At 35.8% G+C, this 16529-nt stretch overlaps 1 protein-coding gene across 1 annotated transcript; it reads left to right on the top strand.

Annotated features, from left to right (window-relative positions):
* The first annotated feature begins 14041 nt into the window (after nucleotides 1-14041).
* Nucleotides 14042-14980, top strand: LOC136157941 (olfactory receptor 2G6). Its single transcript, XM_065919732.1, has one exon. The coding sequence runs from the start codon at nucleotides 14042-14044 to the stop codon at nucleotides 14978-14980; it is 939 nt and encodes a 312-aa protein (XP_065775804.1).
* Nucleotides 14981-16529: the final 1549 nt, after the last annotated feature.

Below are 16529 nucleotides of genomic sequence, written 5' to 3'. Positions count from 1 at the left end.
TACTATTTATCATTTTATTTGTTATCTCTCAAGTTCTTCCTCATGTAAACATCTTTGTCATATCTATACCACACACTACTGTGATATTTGATTTGCTAATTGGCTTTCTATCTCTTTAGGCCTATAAGACCTAGACAGAAGAATTTATACTACTGAAATAAATGCAGGGTCAGTGCTCACTCTATAGTGAGCTATTATTTACTTATTTATTTTTTGGTTGGAAGAAACAAAGTTGCTTGAATGATGTATATGTTGGCATTGAAGGAGTTTTGATTTCTTCTGTTTGTTTGTGTTTTTTATTCTATTTGCCCTTTCAGTTTTATTGAGATATAATTGACATGCAGCATTATGTCAGTTGAAGGTGTGCAGCATAATGATCTGACTTACATCAGTCATGAAATGATTATCATGGTAAGTTTAGTGAACATCCATCATCACATATACATGCAAAATTGAAAAAATAGAAAAAATTTTTTCTTGTGTTGAGAACATTTAAAATTTATACTCTTAACAAGTTTCATCTATAACACACAACAGTGTTAATTATATTTACATACTGTATAATATATCCCCAGTACTTATTTATACTATAACTCTAAGTTTACAACTTTCAGCTGCTTTCATCCGATTTCCCCTTCCTACCTCTGGTAACTACTATTCTGATTTATCTATAACCTTGTTTGTTTGTTTTTGAAGTGTAACTAGCCTACAACATTATGTTAAGTTCCTGTTACAGGACATGATTTGGTATTTCTGTAAATTTCAAAATGATCTTTATAATAAGTCTAGTTAAAATATGCCACTATATAAAAATATTACATTATTATTGATTATTTTCCCCACACTAAGCACTTCACTTATTTTGCAATTGGAAGTTTATATCTCTTAATCTTCCTTACCTATTTTTTTCTTCTCATAACTCCTCACTGGCAATAACCTGTTTGTTCTCTGTATCTGTGACTCTGCTTGTGTTTATTGTATTTGTTTACTTGTATTTCTACCTATAAGCAAAATAATGAAGTATTTGTCTTTCTATATCTGACTTATTTCACTTAGCATAATATACTCTAAGTTCATCTATGTTGTCACAAATGGCAAGATTTTATCCTTTTTAATGGTTGAATAATATCTCTAAATGTGAGATATATATCACAACTTCTTTATCTTTTTTTCTGTTGGTTATCACTGTTTGGGTTGCTTCCATATCTTGGCCATTCTAAATGCTTCATACTACAATGAACAGAAAGAGTGCATATATCTTTCTTGAATTAGTGTTTTGGTTTTCTTAGAATCCCAAGGGTGGAATTGGTGGAAATTGTGAGATTTCCCTTGCTTTGATATTTCTTTCATACCCAAATCTAGCATAGTTGCACTCATGATCTTCATGGAGATTCCTCAGCTCCTCTCCTGGATAACTCAAGTTAATTTTTAATTTTTTTTTTACTTTGAATTTTTTGAGAAATTTCCATACTGTTTTTCATAATGACTATACCAATTTATACTCCCATCAACAGTGGATGAGTTTACTTTTTTCCACAACTTCCTCAACACTTGTTATTTATTGTTTTTTGATAAAAGCCATTCTGACAAGTGTGAAGTGCTATCTCACTGACATTTTGATTTGCATTTCCTGAAGATTAGTGATGTTGAGAATCTTTTTGTATGCCTATTGGCCATCTGCATATCTTCTTTGAAAAAATAATGTCTCTTCAGTTCCTCTGCCCATTTTTATTTGTTGAATGCTGAATTGTACGAGTTCTTTGTATATTTTGCACATTATTCCTGATCAGATCTATCATTTGCAAATGTCTTCAGTCATTCATTAGGGCTTCCCTGCCAGCTCGGATGGTTAAAAATCTTCCTACAGTTCAGGAGACCCAGGTTCCATCCCTGGGTCAAGAAGATCACCTGGAGATAGAAATGACTAACCTCTCCAGTATTTTCGCCTGGAGAATTCCATGGACAGAGGAACCTGGTCTGTTACAGACCATGGAGTTGCAAAGAGTCAGATAGTACTGAGCAACTAACACTTTCACTTTTCAGTCATTCATTAAGTGAAAATGAAAGTCGCTCAGTGGTCTGTCTTTTTGAGACCCTGTGGACTATACAGTCCATGGAATTCTCCAGGCCAGAATACTGGAGAGGGTAGCCTTTCCCTTCTCCAGGGGATCTTCCCAACCCAGGGATCAAACCCAGATCTCCTGCATTGCAGGCAGATTCTTTGTCAACTGAGCCACAAGGGAAGCCAGTTGGCTTCTTATTTTGCTGATAGTTTTCTTCAGTGTGCAAAAGCCTTCTAGTTTGCTGTAGTCCTATTTGCTTATTTTTGCTTTTGTTTCCCTTGCCTGAGACACTAAAAAAAAAAAAAAAAAAAAGAAAGAAAGAAAATGTTACTAAGACAGATACCTATGTTTTCTTCTAGAAATTGTATTATTTCAGGTCTTACATTTATGTCTTTAATCTACTTTGAATTTATTTTGTACATGGCATGAGGAAGTAGTTCAGTTTGATTCTTTTGCACATAGCTGTCCAGTTTTCCCAGTAGAATTTAACAAAGAGGCTATCCTTTCTGCTTTGTGTATTTTTGCTTTCTTCTTTGTAAAAGAAATGCTTTATATGATATTTTTATTTAGAATCTTCACAAAAATTATGCCTATGATGTGTACATAGTTATTCTGTAAAGACACATTAATTCTGTATTAAAAGAAAAAAAAACTTCTAAATGTCTTTCATCAATTGAAGGAAAATAATCAAATATCACAGACCTTGACAAAATAGGTAACTCCTTTTTAAAATCTTGACTCAATATTATTTTTAATTTTTTGAAATGTATTTTTCTTGATCTGGAGTTTATTGTTCTTCCTTCCAAATGCTAATTTTTCTTATGTTTTATTATCTTTATTTATTAAATTAAAAATCAATTTTTAATTTTAAATTTTTATTGGAGATTAATTGAAGTTCTGATTTTTTTAATTAAACATTAAAAATATAAGCCCAGATACATAAGTTTAATTATATATGTGCTGTCCATTGGAATTGTGTTGTGCATATTTAGGTCAATTGGATGGTATAAATTTTTATCCCAAAGGAAGCATTCTCAGGACCATAAATCTCCATGAATCTCTCTAACTTTAATTGGTGGGTTGAGATCACAGTCCCAGTGGTATTGCCAGTATAAACAAGCCATACCCTAAATTTAGGCACTTTATCCCTAAGGGGAGAATCTGTTCTCTTCCATTTCCTATCAGATTTGTTTTAGATTCAAAGTAGAACTTATTGTTACTCTGTGGTTTTAATCTCCTGACTCCCAAATAGGCAACGATTCAGGGAAAGCAGGTCAAGGATCCAAACTCTTGCATCTGCTATCTTTTCTTTCTTGGTTGGTACTTTTTCATTGCTTTCCCTATCAAATTCTTTTTTTTTTTTTTTCCTGTCTTCATTACGCAAGATTTATAACTAGAGTCACACAAAAATTCTAACCAAAGGGACCATCCAAGAAAAGGCTGGGATCATCCACAATATCAGGTATTGCAAAATATTCCATATGAATTAAAATGACTTAAAGGGAAAAAAAATCATAGGATATTGTGCACATCATTTTAAAATTGGTGTTAGAAAGAAAATGTTGGACTGAGATCCAGAAGTAAACTTGCTGATTGATTGCAGCTAGGAATTACAGTAAAATTTAAATATGTTTGTAAACTTGACCTATCTCCAATGCAAGTCAATCCATGTTCATGGCCATATAGACTATGAAGCATTGAGTATAATTTTTCTTTTCCAAATTTCATCCAAATGGTGTTGCAAGGTAGAACTAGATCATAGATTGGACCACAATGATTCTTTTATTTTGAAGAGCATAATTTGGTAAAAATAAAGATAGCAGATATTGGTATGGTGGTGGTGGTGGTTTAGTCACCAAGTCATTTCTGACTCTTGCAACCCCATGGACTGTAGCCTGCCAGGCTCCTCAGACCATGGGATTCTCCAGGCAAGAATACTGTAGTGGGTTGTCATTTCCTTCTCCAAAAATTGGTATGATTTAAAGCCAGTTGATTGATTTTCCTGGATATGAATATTCTCTAAAAGCCAGAGAAGGAAACACAATATCAGAACCACTTTTTTTGTGTTCAATCTCAGTATACAAGAAAAAGGGATTTGACAGTATACAGGTAGTTATTTGCTGCAGCAGTTTTTAAAGTATAAAGATATTGTTACCATATCTGTTTCCACATCTAAATTTTAATATCACAGAGTCTCCAGGGCTGAACTCAGTGCCTAGCACATTATAAATTTTTGGTAATTGTAGATCACATGAAAATCAAGTGTCATGATGGCATGAGACTCTAAGGGATGGCAGAGAAAACTATTTGGGGAAACAAAAAATTGGTTATTCTCTTGAGTTTGCTTGTTATGTTCACCTCTTCAGATACCAGGCTTAATGTGTAAAGTTAACAAAATGAAGTCTTCAGTGTACCTGGAGACCTTAAGATTTCATGAATAAAGACCTATGGCATCCAAGAATTCTTCCATCCACCCTTAGTACTTGATAACCACTTATCTAGGTTTTGCACTGAGCTTTAGCTAGAGCACTAAGTTTAAGGAGCAATCAGTTCTTGAATGGTGGGAAGACGTGGGGGCTTGAAATGTTTGGAAATAGACTATTGCTATTTTAAGTGAAGTTATTAATATTTGTCCTGAGAAAATGACATGGGTTTTACATCATACAAAATATAAAGTAGGCATAAGTCAGAATGATTATTTTTAGGAATTCTCTTCAAATCAAAGTTGATTATATACTTATCTTAAATACAAACAGAAGGAAATGCAGCCATAAAGTAAAGCAACACTTCCCTTACTTTAGCAAAGACACAGACAGAAGATAAGACTGATATGAAAACAGATATTCATGTGTTCAAATGACGTTATACAGGACTTCAAGCAAGCTATATTTTAGTGCTTATGATTTTATAAAACTAAGACTGGCAAAAATACATTTATAATTTGAGTCTTCAATTTTTTTCTTAGAATTAGGAAGCATTGTGTATATGTCTATTTGTGTGGGTGTGTACATCAATTGTGTGTGCCTGTGTGTAAGAGAGAGACAGAGAGAGACAGAGAGAGAGAGAGAGAGAGAGAGAGAGAGTGAGAGAGAGAGAGAGAGAAAGGGAGATGGAGACATTAGGCCCATTTGGTTTGAATTATATAGTTCAGCTCCAACATTTTCTTACTGATTTTCTCTCTGGATGATCCTTCCATTATTGAAAATCGGGTACTGGTCTCATAATACTATTGTACTGGTGTATATTATTCTCTTTAAATCTGTTAATATTTGCTTAATATATTTAGCTGCTCCAGTGTTGGATAATATATATTTACAATATGATGGTCAATTCATCCACTTGATCAGCTGTCTCTCTTTATCATACGATGCCTTTTTTGTCTCTTGTGAGTTATTGCAATGTGTTTATTTTGCCTGATATAAGTAAAGCCACCTCTCCTGTCTTATGGTTATCATTTGTGTGGAATATCTTTTTCCATCCCTTCACTTTCAGCTTATACTTATCTTTAAAGCTAAATGTGTCTCTTTAGGTTCATACAGTTTAAAGTGAAAGGATTTTAAATTTTCTTTTATTTCAAAAGGACAGTTTGTCAGGTATTCTTGATTGGTATTTGTTCTCTGTCACTACTTTGAATATATCATCCCATTCTCTCCTGGCCTGAAAGTTCCCTGCTGAGAAATCTACAAAAAGGCTTATGGGGATTCCCTTCTATGTGATGATTCTTTTTATTTTTTTATTTTTATTTTTTGATTCTTTTTCTTGTGGCTTTCAAAATTTTATCTTTGTTGTAATTTCAAATTTTGATTATATTATGTTTCAGAGAAGTCCTCTTCAGATTGAGTCTGGGAATTTTTGGTATTTTTGTACCTGGATGTCTGTATCCCTCTTCAAAACTGAGAGTTTTCAGTCATTCTTTCTTTCAATAGACTCTCTTATCCTTCTGAGACTCCTAAAATGTTTATATTGTATACCTACGAGATGTCTCTTAAGTCTTGTAAGTTCTTTGTCACATTCTTTCTTTCTTTCTTTTTCCTTTTTGCTCCTCTGAATGAGTAATTTCAAATGAATTGTTTTCAAGTTCAGGGAAGAATTCTTCCTCTTGATCAAGTCTCCTGTTACTGAATGTTTTAGACAAGCATTGTATTCTTCAGCTGTAATATTTCATTTTGCTTTTGTTTGTAGTTTCTTTTCCCTTGTTGAGGCGATCTCATTTTGTTCATGTATTACTTTTTCTTTCTAATTTTATATAGTTGTATAGTTTTCATATAATTCACTAAACATTGAAAATAATTATTCTGAATGCTTTGTCAGTCATTTCATAGATTTCCCTTTCTTTGGGTTTGATCATTAGAGTTTTATTGGTTTTCACTGGCAGTGCCATCATTCCTATTGTTTTCACGATGCTTGTAACTTTATGTTGGTGTCTGTATATTTGAGCATCTCTTCCACTCATTACAAGCTCATTTTGGCAAAGGCCAAAAGACCTTTACCAATCATCCCAACCTGGTGTTCCAGCCAAGCTAGCTTGTAGCATACATGGGGAAGTGGGGCATTCTGCTAAAGTCTCTGATGAAGTGCGGTGAATGCCTGCACTTTGAAGTCAGCTAGGACCTCTGCCTGAGCTTTAATTGAGAAGACCTAATGGCTGGCCTCTGTGATCTGATGGTTCCACTGACTGAGCTCCTTTATCAAGTAGGGCCCCTGGCTGAACTTTCTGGGAGGGTAACACCACTGACTATTCTCTATAGTCTAGTGGGTTCTCTGGCTGGGCCCTGCAATAGGGGATAACAGCTGACTGGGCTTTATATTTAAGCAGGGCCACTTACTAGGCAACCTGATCAGGCAGGAATGCATGCTGTGATTTCTCACGAGGCAGTGTCACAGGCTAGATTCTGCAAATGAGTGAGACTGCAGGCTGAACTCTTTGAATAGGTAATACTGCTGGCTGAATTATGCAATCATGTAGAGTTACCACTGCAATCAGCCCTTGTAAGATGTGACACAGGCTATACTCCAAGTCTGGTGATGATACTGACTGGGCTCTGTTTTTGGAAGGGCTGTAATCTGGGTTTGAACAGATGTACAGACTGGACTCTGACCAGATAGGTCCAGTGGCAGTGCTTGGTTGTGTGTGGTCACTGGAGTCCCAGGTAGGATGATACCTCTGACTAAACCACACATTTGGATGGGGCTGCAGGTTGAGATATGCATTTGAATAAGGTTGAAGCTCTGAAGAAAGCTGCTCTGCAGTTAGGTGGGGTTGTAGGCTTGTCTCTATCAATGGACTGAACTACTGTTCAGGAACCTTAGCCAAGCAGAACTGCAGACTGTGCATACTAGTCATATGGGGCTGCAGTTTGTCTTCACAAATGGATGAAGCTGCTGGTTTGGCTCTCTGGTAAGGGAGAATTTTCAGCCATAAAGAAGGTTGCGGTTGTTCAGTCACTCAGTGGTGTCCAACTGTTTGCAACCCCATGGACTGCAGCACACCAGGCTTCCCTGTCCTTCACTATCTCTCTGAATTTGCTCAACTTATGTTCATTGAGTCAATGATGCTATCCAACCACCTCATTCTCTGTCACCCTCTTCTCCTCCTGTCCTCAATCTTTCTCAGCATCAGGGTCTTTTCCAGTGAGTCAGCTTTTCACATCAGGTGGCCAAAGTATTGGAGCTTCAGCTTCAGCATCAGTCCTTCCAATGGATATTCAGGGTTTATTTCCTTTAGGATGGACTGGTTTGATCTCCTTGCAGTCCCAGGGACTCTCAAGAGTCTTCTGCAGCACCACAGTTTGAAAGCATCAATTCTTCAGCACTCAGCCTTCTTTATGGTCCAGCTCTCACATCCATGTATGACTACTGGAAAAACTGGAGCTTTGACTAGATGGACCTTTATTAGCAAAGTAATGTCTCTGCTTTTTAATTACATTGTCTAGGTTTATCATAACTTTTCTTCCAAGGAGCAAGTGTCTTTTAATTTCATGGCTGCAGTCACCATCCACAGTAATTTTGGAGCCCAAGAAAATAAATTCTTTCACTGTTTCCATTGTTTCCCCATCTATTTGCCATGAAGTGATGGGACCAGATGCCATGATCTTTGTTTTTTGAATGTTGAGTACCCTCCAACTGATAAAAATAAATGGGAAAAAAACCCCAGTTTTTTCACTCTCTTCTTTCACCTTCATCAGGATGCTCTTTAGTTCTTCTTTGCTTTCTGCCATTAGAGTTGTATCATCTGCATATCTGAGGTTATTGATATTTTTCCCACCAGTCTTGACTCCCACTTGTGCTCCATCTAACCCGGCATTTCGCATGATGTACTCTGCATATAAGTTGAATAAGCAGGGTGACAATAAACAGACTTGACATATTCCTTTCCCAGTTTTGAACCAGTCTGTTTTTCCATGTCTGGTTCTAAATGTTGCTTCATGAACTGCACACAGGTTTCTTAGGAGACAGGTAAGGTGGTCTGGAATTCCCATCTCTTCAAGAATTCTCCACAGTTTGCTGTGATCCACATAGTCAAAGTCTTTAGCATAGTCAGGAAGCAGAAGTAGATTTTTTTTCTGGAATTCCTTAACTTTTTCTGTGATTCAATGGATGTTGGCAATTTGATCTCTGGTTCCTCTGCCTTTTCAAAATCCATCTTGTACATTTGGAAGTTCTTTGTTCATGTGCTGTTGAAGTCCACCTTGAAAGATTTTGAGCATTACCTTGCTAGCATATGAAATGAGCATAACTGTGGTTTGAAAAATTTAGTTTGAAAATGTAGTTTGAACACTCTTTGGCAATGCCCTTCTTTGGGATTGGAATGAGAAACTGATCTTTTCTAGCCCTGTGGCCACTGTTTTTTCAAATTTGCTGGCAAGTTTACATTACATTATCTTGCATTATTATCAGATTGATTCCATGGGGTTGCAGCCATTGAGAATCCTATCGTGATTTCTGTTCCTTTGTTGTGTGAATACCTACATTCTTCTCTAAGCTCTACTTCTTATCACTTTCTCATCCTTTGCCATGACTGGGATAATAATTCCCTTAGTTTAGACAATGCTACTTTGATAGCTCTACCAGTCCCTTGCCAGAGTTTCCTCTACACATTTTCCCTGATTGCTCCCTGCCTCCTTGTCCATTAGATGTGTGGACAACTGTTCACACAATAGTAAGAACTTCATTTAAAGGGAAATTATTTTTGATATTTTGGGGGTGTTGCCCACACCAGTGACATTGAATAACCTCTTCTTCCCTTCAAGGCCTACTGGTCCCATTCTGGGATTTCTGCAACAATTCTGATGAATGTCAGTACCTTTTTTCTTTATTACATTTAATTTGGTGAGGTTTTGTTTGTTTTGTTCCTGATGATAATGAAGGTACAATGTTAGCCATTGTTCAAAATGTTTAGTATATATTTTCAAAATAAAAATTGAAATATTAAGATTAGAAGATTATATAAAGTGTTTACCAGGACCTAGAACTTCCTTTTTTATATTTGAAATTTTTATTTTTTTTTATTTTTTCTTTTTTTTTCTTTTTTTTTTTTTTTTGTATATTTGAAATTTTTTTTTTTTTTTTTTTTTTTTTTTTTTTAATATTATTTTATTAGTTGGAGGCCAATCACCCCACAACATTTCAGTGGGTTTTGTCATACATTGACATGAATCAGCCATATAGTTACATGTATTCCCCATCCCGATCCCCCCTCCCACCTCCCTCCCCACCCGACTCCTCAGGGTCCTCCCAGTGCACCAGGCCCGAGCACCTGACTCATGTATCCCACCTGGGCTGGTGGTCCGTTTCACCATAGATAATATACATGCTGTTCTTTCAAAACATCCCACCCTCACGTTCTCCCCCAGAGTTCAAAAGTCTGTTCTGTATTTCTGTGTCTCTTTTTCTGTTTTGCATATAGGGTTATCGCCACCATCTATCTAAATTCCGTATATATGTGTTAGTATACTGTAATGTTCTTTATCTTTCTGACTTACTTCACTCTGTATAATGGGCTCCAGTTTCATCCATCTCATTAGAACTGATTCAAATGAATTCTTTTTAACGGCTGAGTAATATTCCATGGTGTATATGTACCACAGCTTCCTTATCCATTCATCTGCTGATGGGCATCTAGGTTGCTTCCATGTCCTGGCTATTATAAACAGTGCTGCGATGAACATTGGGGTGCACGTGTCTCTTTCAGATCTGGATTCCTCAGTGTGTATGCCCAGAAGTGGTATTGCTGGGTCATATGGCAGTTCTATTTCCAGTTTTTTAAGAAATCTCCACACTGTTTTCCATAGTGGCTGTACTAGTTTGCATTCCCACCAACAGTGTAAGAGGGTTCCCTTTTCTCCACACCCTCTCCAGCATTTATTGCTTGTAGACTTTTGGATAGCAGCCATCCTGACTGGCGTGTAATGGTACCTCATTGTGGTTTTGATTTGCATTTCTCTGATGATGAGTGATGTTGAGCATCTTTTCATGTGTTTGTTAGCCATCTGTATGTCTTCTTTGGAGAAATGTCTGTTTAGTTCTTTGGCCCATTTTTTGATTGGGTCGTTTATTTTTCTGGAATTGAGCTTCAGGAGTTGCTTGTATATTTTTGAGATTAATCCTTTGTCTGTTTCCTCATTTGTTATTATTTTCTCCCAATCTGAGGGCTGTCTTTTCACCTTACTTATAGTTTCCTTTGTTGTGCAAAAGCTTTTAATTTTCATTAAGTCCCATTTGTTTATTTTTGCTTTTATTTCCAATATTCTGGGAGGTGGGTCATAGAAGATCTTGCTGTGATTTATGTCGGAGAGTGTTTTGCCTATGTTCTCCTCTAGGAGTTTTATAGTTTCTGGTCTTACATTTAGATCTTTAATCCATTTTGAGTTTATTTTTGTGTATGGTGTTAGGAAGTGTTCTAGTTTCATTCTTTTACAAGTGGTTAACCAGTTTTCCCAGCACCACTTGTTAAAGAGATTGTCTTTTTTCCATTGTATATCCTTGCCTCCTTTGTCAAAGATAAGCTGTCCATAGGTTCGTGGATTTATCTCTGGGCTTTCTATTCTGTTCCATTGATCTATATTTCTGTCTTTGTGCCAGTACCATACTGTCTTGATGACTGTGGCTTTGTAGTAGAGTCTGAAGTCAGGCAGGTTGATTCCTCCAGTTCCATTCTTCTTTCTCAAGATTACTTTGGCTATTCGAGGTTTTTTGTATTTCCATACAAATTGTGAAATTATTTGTTCTAATTCTGTGAAAAATACCGTTGGTAGCTTGATAGGGATTGCATTGAATCTATAGATTGCTTTGGGTAGAATAGCCATTTTGACAATATTGATTCTTCCAATCCATGAACACGGTATGTTTCTCCAACTGTTTGTGTCCTCTTTGATTTCTTTCATCAGTGTTTTATAGTTTTCTATGTATAGAAATTTGTATATTTGAAATTTTTAAAATTTGTTTCCCTCTGTAAAGAAGGAGATGTGTGGGGGAAGAGTGCAAAGGATTTTCAATTTTGAAACTCATAAAGGGACTTTGGTGCGTACACACACACACACACACACACACACACACACACACACACACACACATTGTCTTGATCTTCATATACATTTTCCTGGCTGCTCAAATGGTAAAGAATCTGCCTGCAATGCAAGAGACCTGGGTTGGATCCCTGGGTCGGGAAGTTCCCCTGGAGAAGGAAGGGGCTATCCACTTCAGTATTCCTGCCTGGAGAATTCCATGGACAGAGAAGCCTGAGGGGCTACAGTCCATGGGATTGCAAAGACTCAGACATGACTGAGCAATTAACAAATCCTTGTATTAAGTTCAGTTCAGTCGCTCAGTTGAGTCCAACTCTTTGCAACCCCATGGATTGCAGCATGCCAGGCTTCCCTGTCCATCACCACTCCCAGAGCTTACTCAAACTCATGTCCATCCAGTCAGTGATGCCATCCAACCACCTCATCTTCTGTCGTCCCCTTCCCTTCCTGCCTTCAATCTCTCCCAGCATCAGGGTCTTTTCAAATGAGTCAGTTCTTCCCATCAGGTGGCCAAAGTATTGGAGTTTCAGCTTCAGCATCAGTCCTTCCAATGAATGTTCAGGACTGATTTCCTTTAGGATGGACTGGTTGGATCTCCTTGCAACCCAAGGGAGTCTGACAAGTCTTCTCCAACACCACAGTCTGTTAGCAAAACTAATAACTAACTAAAACTGTAAGCAGAGTGCTTATAGACCAAATTTTTACTCTTCTTTCTTCTATATTATTCCAGTTCAAATAAAAACACTATTTTTCATATTTTTTCCTTAACTACAGAGGGATTTTGTTCTTTTTGTTTCTACATTATATTAAAGACAGTCTTAAATTCCACAGATTGTAAACTTGAATAAATATATAGGTTTTTTTAGATAAGACAATATCCTGTGAAAATTTTGTATATCATTGAATCACATATAATTTTATATATATCTATGTATATATATATTTATAAATTATGTAAATACAGTATATTATGTTATATATAAATGTAACAAACTATAACCAACTTTAATGGCAAACAATAAAATAAATCACATTCTTTACATATGAAAGCTTACATAATCTTTGAAAGTTAGATTTTTTTTTGTTGTGTTTTAAATTTTTGATATAACATAAAAATACAAGATTTGGATATATGGTAAGTGTAAGCAGCATAAAGTATTAAAAATTATAAAAATAGATATGTATTTGCTTATAGAAATTATTAATTTATACTCTGACTGCCACCAGTTTAATATTTATACCCATTATAATAATAAATATGTAAATTTTTATTAATATTTACAGGTGTTGAGCAAGGAGCATGGAGATGAAAGTAAGTTCTCTTAATATCACTAAGTTGTTTCTCCTAGTATACTAAGCTGTTAGCAATAATCATTTTTAAGTGAAGATATCATAAGTAAATACTATTTTAAAAATTAGTTTTTATTATTCAAGTATTATATACTAAAATGTAATGTGTTCAAAATACATTTTCAAATGAAATAATAAACAATTAGGTGATATAAGCAGCATTAAATTATTTCAAAAATACATATTTCAACTATTGGATTTTAATGGAAAAAGGTATGAAAATTTTAAGTGGAAATACCTACAAAGGAGAGAGACAAGATAAACTACTTCTCTAACATCTCTAAATACTTGTAAGCTACTCTACAATAACCAAAAAATGTTAAAAATTATTGGAAAGGAGGTAATTGAAGAGAAGGAGGTGGGAAATGAAGAAGGAACCATGGGATAATGTGTGTGTGAGAGATTGCTAACTGGGTATTTAGTTAAAAATGTCTGCAGCTCAGACTCTGTGTTAAGTCAATGCTAGCGTCCAAACCAATTAGTGGGCATCATGGTGATGCTATTGTTATTCTCATCTAGTCTCTTTCCTCTCTTCTCAAGACCACCCACCTCTTTAGGAGTTTCCTTCTTGGCCACATTGATCAAACTTCTTTCCATGCCTGGGATATGTCATCACTTGCATCTAGCCTATATTCTCTCCACATATAACTGTTATTTTTCCCAATGTTTCTTCCATATTTGTCTGCCATTGGATAATTTTTTTAGAAAACAATAGCAGACTCTTCTAGGAGTCTGAAACCACTATTGATAGAATAGAGTCTCACAAATGCACATTACTAAATTTACAGAGATGTCTCTTCTAGATGAAGAATGTAAAGCAGATGGTACACTTTTGGATTAAGAATGAAAAGAATCAGGGATTGTGACGGTGTCTGTGTTAGAGTTCCTCCTATTAGAGTGGAATCTGCTTCAAGGAAACATGGGGAGAGGTATTTTCTGTTAAAGATATACATTGAGGAAACTGCTATCATTCTTCCACAACATGGTTGAATGTTGTAAGAGAAAAATAATCATATTGGAAACAATTACAGTTTACTAATATTCACCTCCTCACTTTCTATCTCCAGAGTATAAACCCTTTTATGAATTAAAGTCTGCAAGATAATGGAGGAAAGCAACAGCAGCTCTGAAAAAGGGTTTCTTCTTCTGGGATTTTCTGATCAGCCCCAACTAGAGAGAATACTTTTTGTTATAATTTTGCTCTTCTACGTCTTAAACCTACTGGGAAACACCGCCATCATTTTGGTTTCTTACTTGGACCCCAAACTCCACACTCCAATGTACTATTTCCTTAGCAACCTCTCTTGTGTAGACATCTGCTTCACCACCAGTGTTGCCCCACAGTTGTTGGTTACCATGAATAAGAAAGACAAGAACATGAGCTATGGCGGGTGTGTGGCCCAGCTCTATGTCGCCACCGGGTTGGGCTCCTCTGAGTGCATTCTCCTAGCGGTCATGGCTTATGATCGCTGTGCTGCTGTCTGCCGGCCTCTGTACTACACGAGCATTATGCATCCTCAGCTTTGTGTATCCTTGGCCAGCATAGCGTGGCTCAGTGGCCTCATCACCTCCCTTATTCAGTGCTCCCTTACTGTGCAGCTGCCTCTTTGTGGTCATCGCAAATTGGACCATATATTTTGTGAGGTGCCAGTGCTCATAAAACTGGCCTGTGTGGACACAACTTTCAATGAAGTAGAACTATTCGTGGCCAGTATAATCTTTCTAATTGTCCCTGTGTCACTCATCTTAATCTCCTATGGCTTTATAACACGAGCTGTGTTGAGGATTAAATCAACAGCAGGGCGTAGCAAGGCCTTTGGGACTTGCTCCTCCCACTTGCTCGTGGTCATTATTTTCTATGGGACCATCATTTTCATGTACCTTCAGCCAGCTAAAAGTAGCTCCAAAAACCAGGGAAAGTTTGTCTCCCTTTTCTACACCATAGTCACCCCACTTTTAAACCCCATTATCTATACTTTGAGAAATAAAGATGTGAAAGGGGCCATGAGGACACTGGTAATGGGAAATGTTTTCAGTTCATAAAGGGTATGAGCTGTAGGCATAATTTTAGTGGGTTGGTTTTAGTTTACGAATTATTTGTTCTAAGTGCAATTTTCTTATTCAGTGCTGTAAGAGATAATAAAAGACACAGAACTCTATAAAAAGTTAACATTCTCGAGTCACAATAGTGTTTCACTTTTTCCAAACATTCGTCTCATGAAGTCCAAGATTCTATGTTCTATCTAGAGAAAACTCTCTGCTCTTCCTCCACTATGCCATCAAATTTCAACACAAATTATTTCACCCTGGAATACTTGTCTATTTGGTAAATCTCTGCTTATCTCTAAAATCTAAAATAAATTTTACCTGTACTTTTGAGTTATCTTGAAACTTGATCCATCTAACCTTCTGGGTAAAACAGGTTCATAATATATGCTTCCTTAAAACATGAAGCATTCTCTCTCTCTCTCTCTAATAATATAGAGGCCATTTTGGAAATAACATATGACCATTTTCCCACAATGTCATTTTAAACCAGAGACTGGACAGGTCTTATTATATTGGCTCATTTATATTATGAAAAAATATAAAACAGAATTATGATACATTGAATACATTTATGATGCAAATTTTCACTTTATTATTTTACAAATGTGATAAGTAATATCTCATTAAACAGATCAGTCCATATATAATTTAGAGTTGTTCCCCTTTTCTTTAAAAGGATTAGAAGTCGAGTGAAAGTGACAGTGTGTGTCATTCTCTCTGTCTCTTTCTCTCAAAAAGAGCAGAATTGATCAATTTGTCAATCTCAAGTATTTAAAGAAAACTGTGCAAGTAGAGAGAGATTAATTTAATCTACATATTAGGTTCACTTCCTCTTTCATAATAATTTCAAGGTTAAAAAAAACCCATGAAAACAATGAAAACAAAAAATCAAATTCGTATGTGACTTAAACTCATGATAACAGAGAGGAAAACTGAGGCTCATTTAAATTCAGTTGGTACTAGAATATTGCTGTCAGTCTATAATATTATGGATAAAGTTTGGAGCTGTTTCTACTGCCAAAGCTTGGACTGAAGGTGAAATGGCTGAATCCAAAAGGATGCTGTACAGTAAACCTTTGTTGCTTGTTGCATATCTACTTTTTAATTAGATATCCAGCAATTTATTCATACTTAGTCAAACATGTGAAATCAAAATGTCATAAATTTTCTAGTTAGGCAAAAACTCTTGAGTTTTACAAAATATGTATATTATACATACTTAATATGTATACAGAAGCTTTTCTATTACACTTGATAGAGGCTTGAGAAAGAACATAAAAATAAAGAGACAGATTGGAGAACATAAGCAAAACAAAATGGGATTACTGAATATGAAATAGAAAAAGTGAAACAAACTAGATAAAAGTAAAAGGTCATCATACAGTGAGTTGTTTTTAAACATGAATACTCATTAGAAACATATCTGGAAATCTGGAGAAAGAAGGCAATACCTGAGCATTTGTATGTTTCAAAAAAATTTCAAGACAATTCTGAAATGCATCCGGACTTTAAAAAGTGATTACAAGTTTTTCTATGAAATGGT

Source organism: Muntiacus reevesi, chromosome 1 (genome assembly GCF_963930625.1).
Source record: "Muntiacus reevesi chromosome 1, mMunRee1.1, whole genome shotgun sequence".
In the NCBI taxonomy this organism is placed as follows: Eukaryota; Metazoa; Chordata; class Mammalia; order Artiodactyla; family Cervidae; genus Muntiacus; species Muntiacus reevesi.
This window is presented reverse-complemented; position numbering and strand designations above follow the sequence as displayed.

Bases quoted from the DNA above. Each gene is read 5' to 3' on its own strand.
- LOC136157941 (XM_065919732.1), top strand. From the start codon at position 14,042: ATGGAGGAAAGCAACAGCAGCTCTGAAAAAGGGTTTCTTCTTCTGGGA.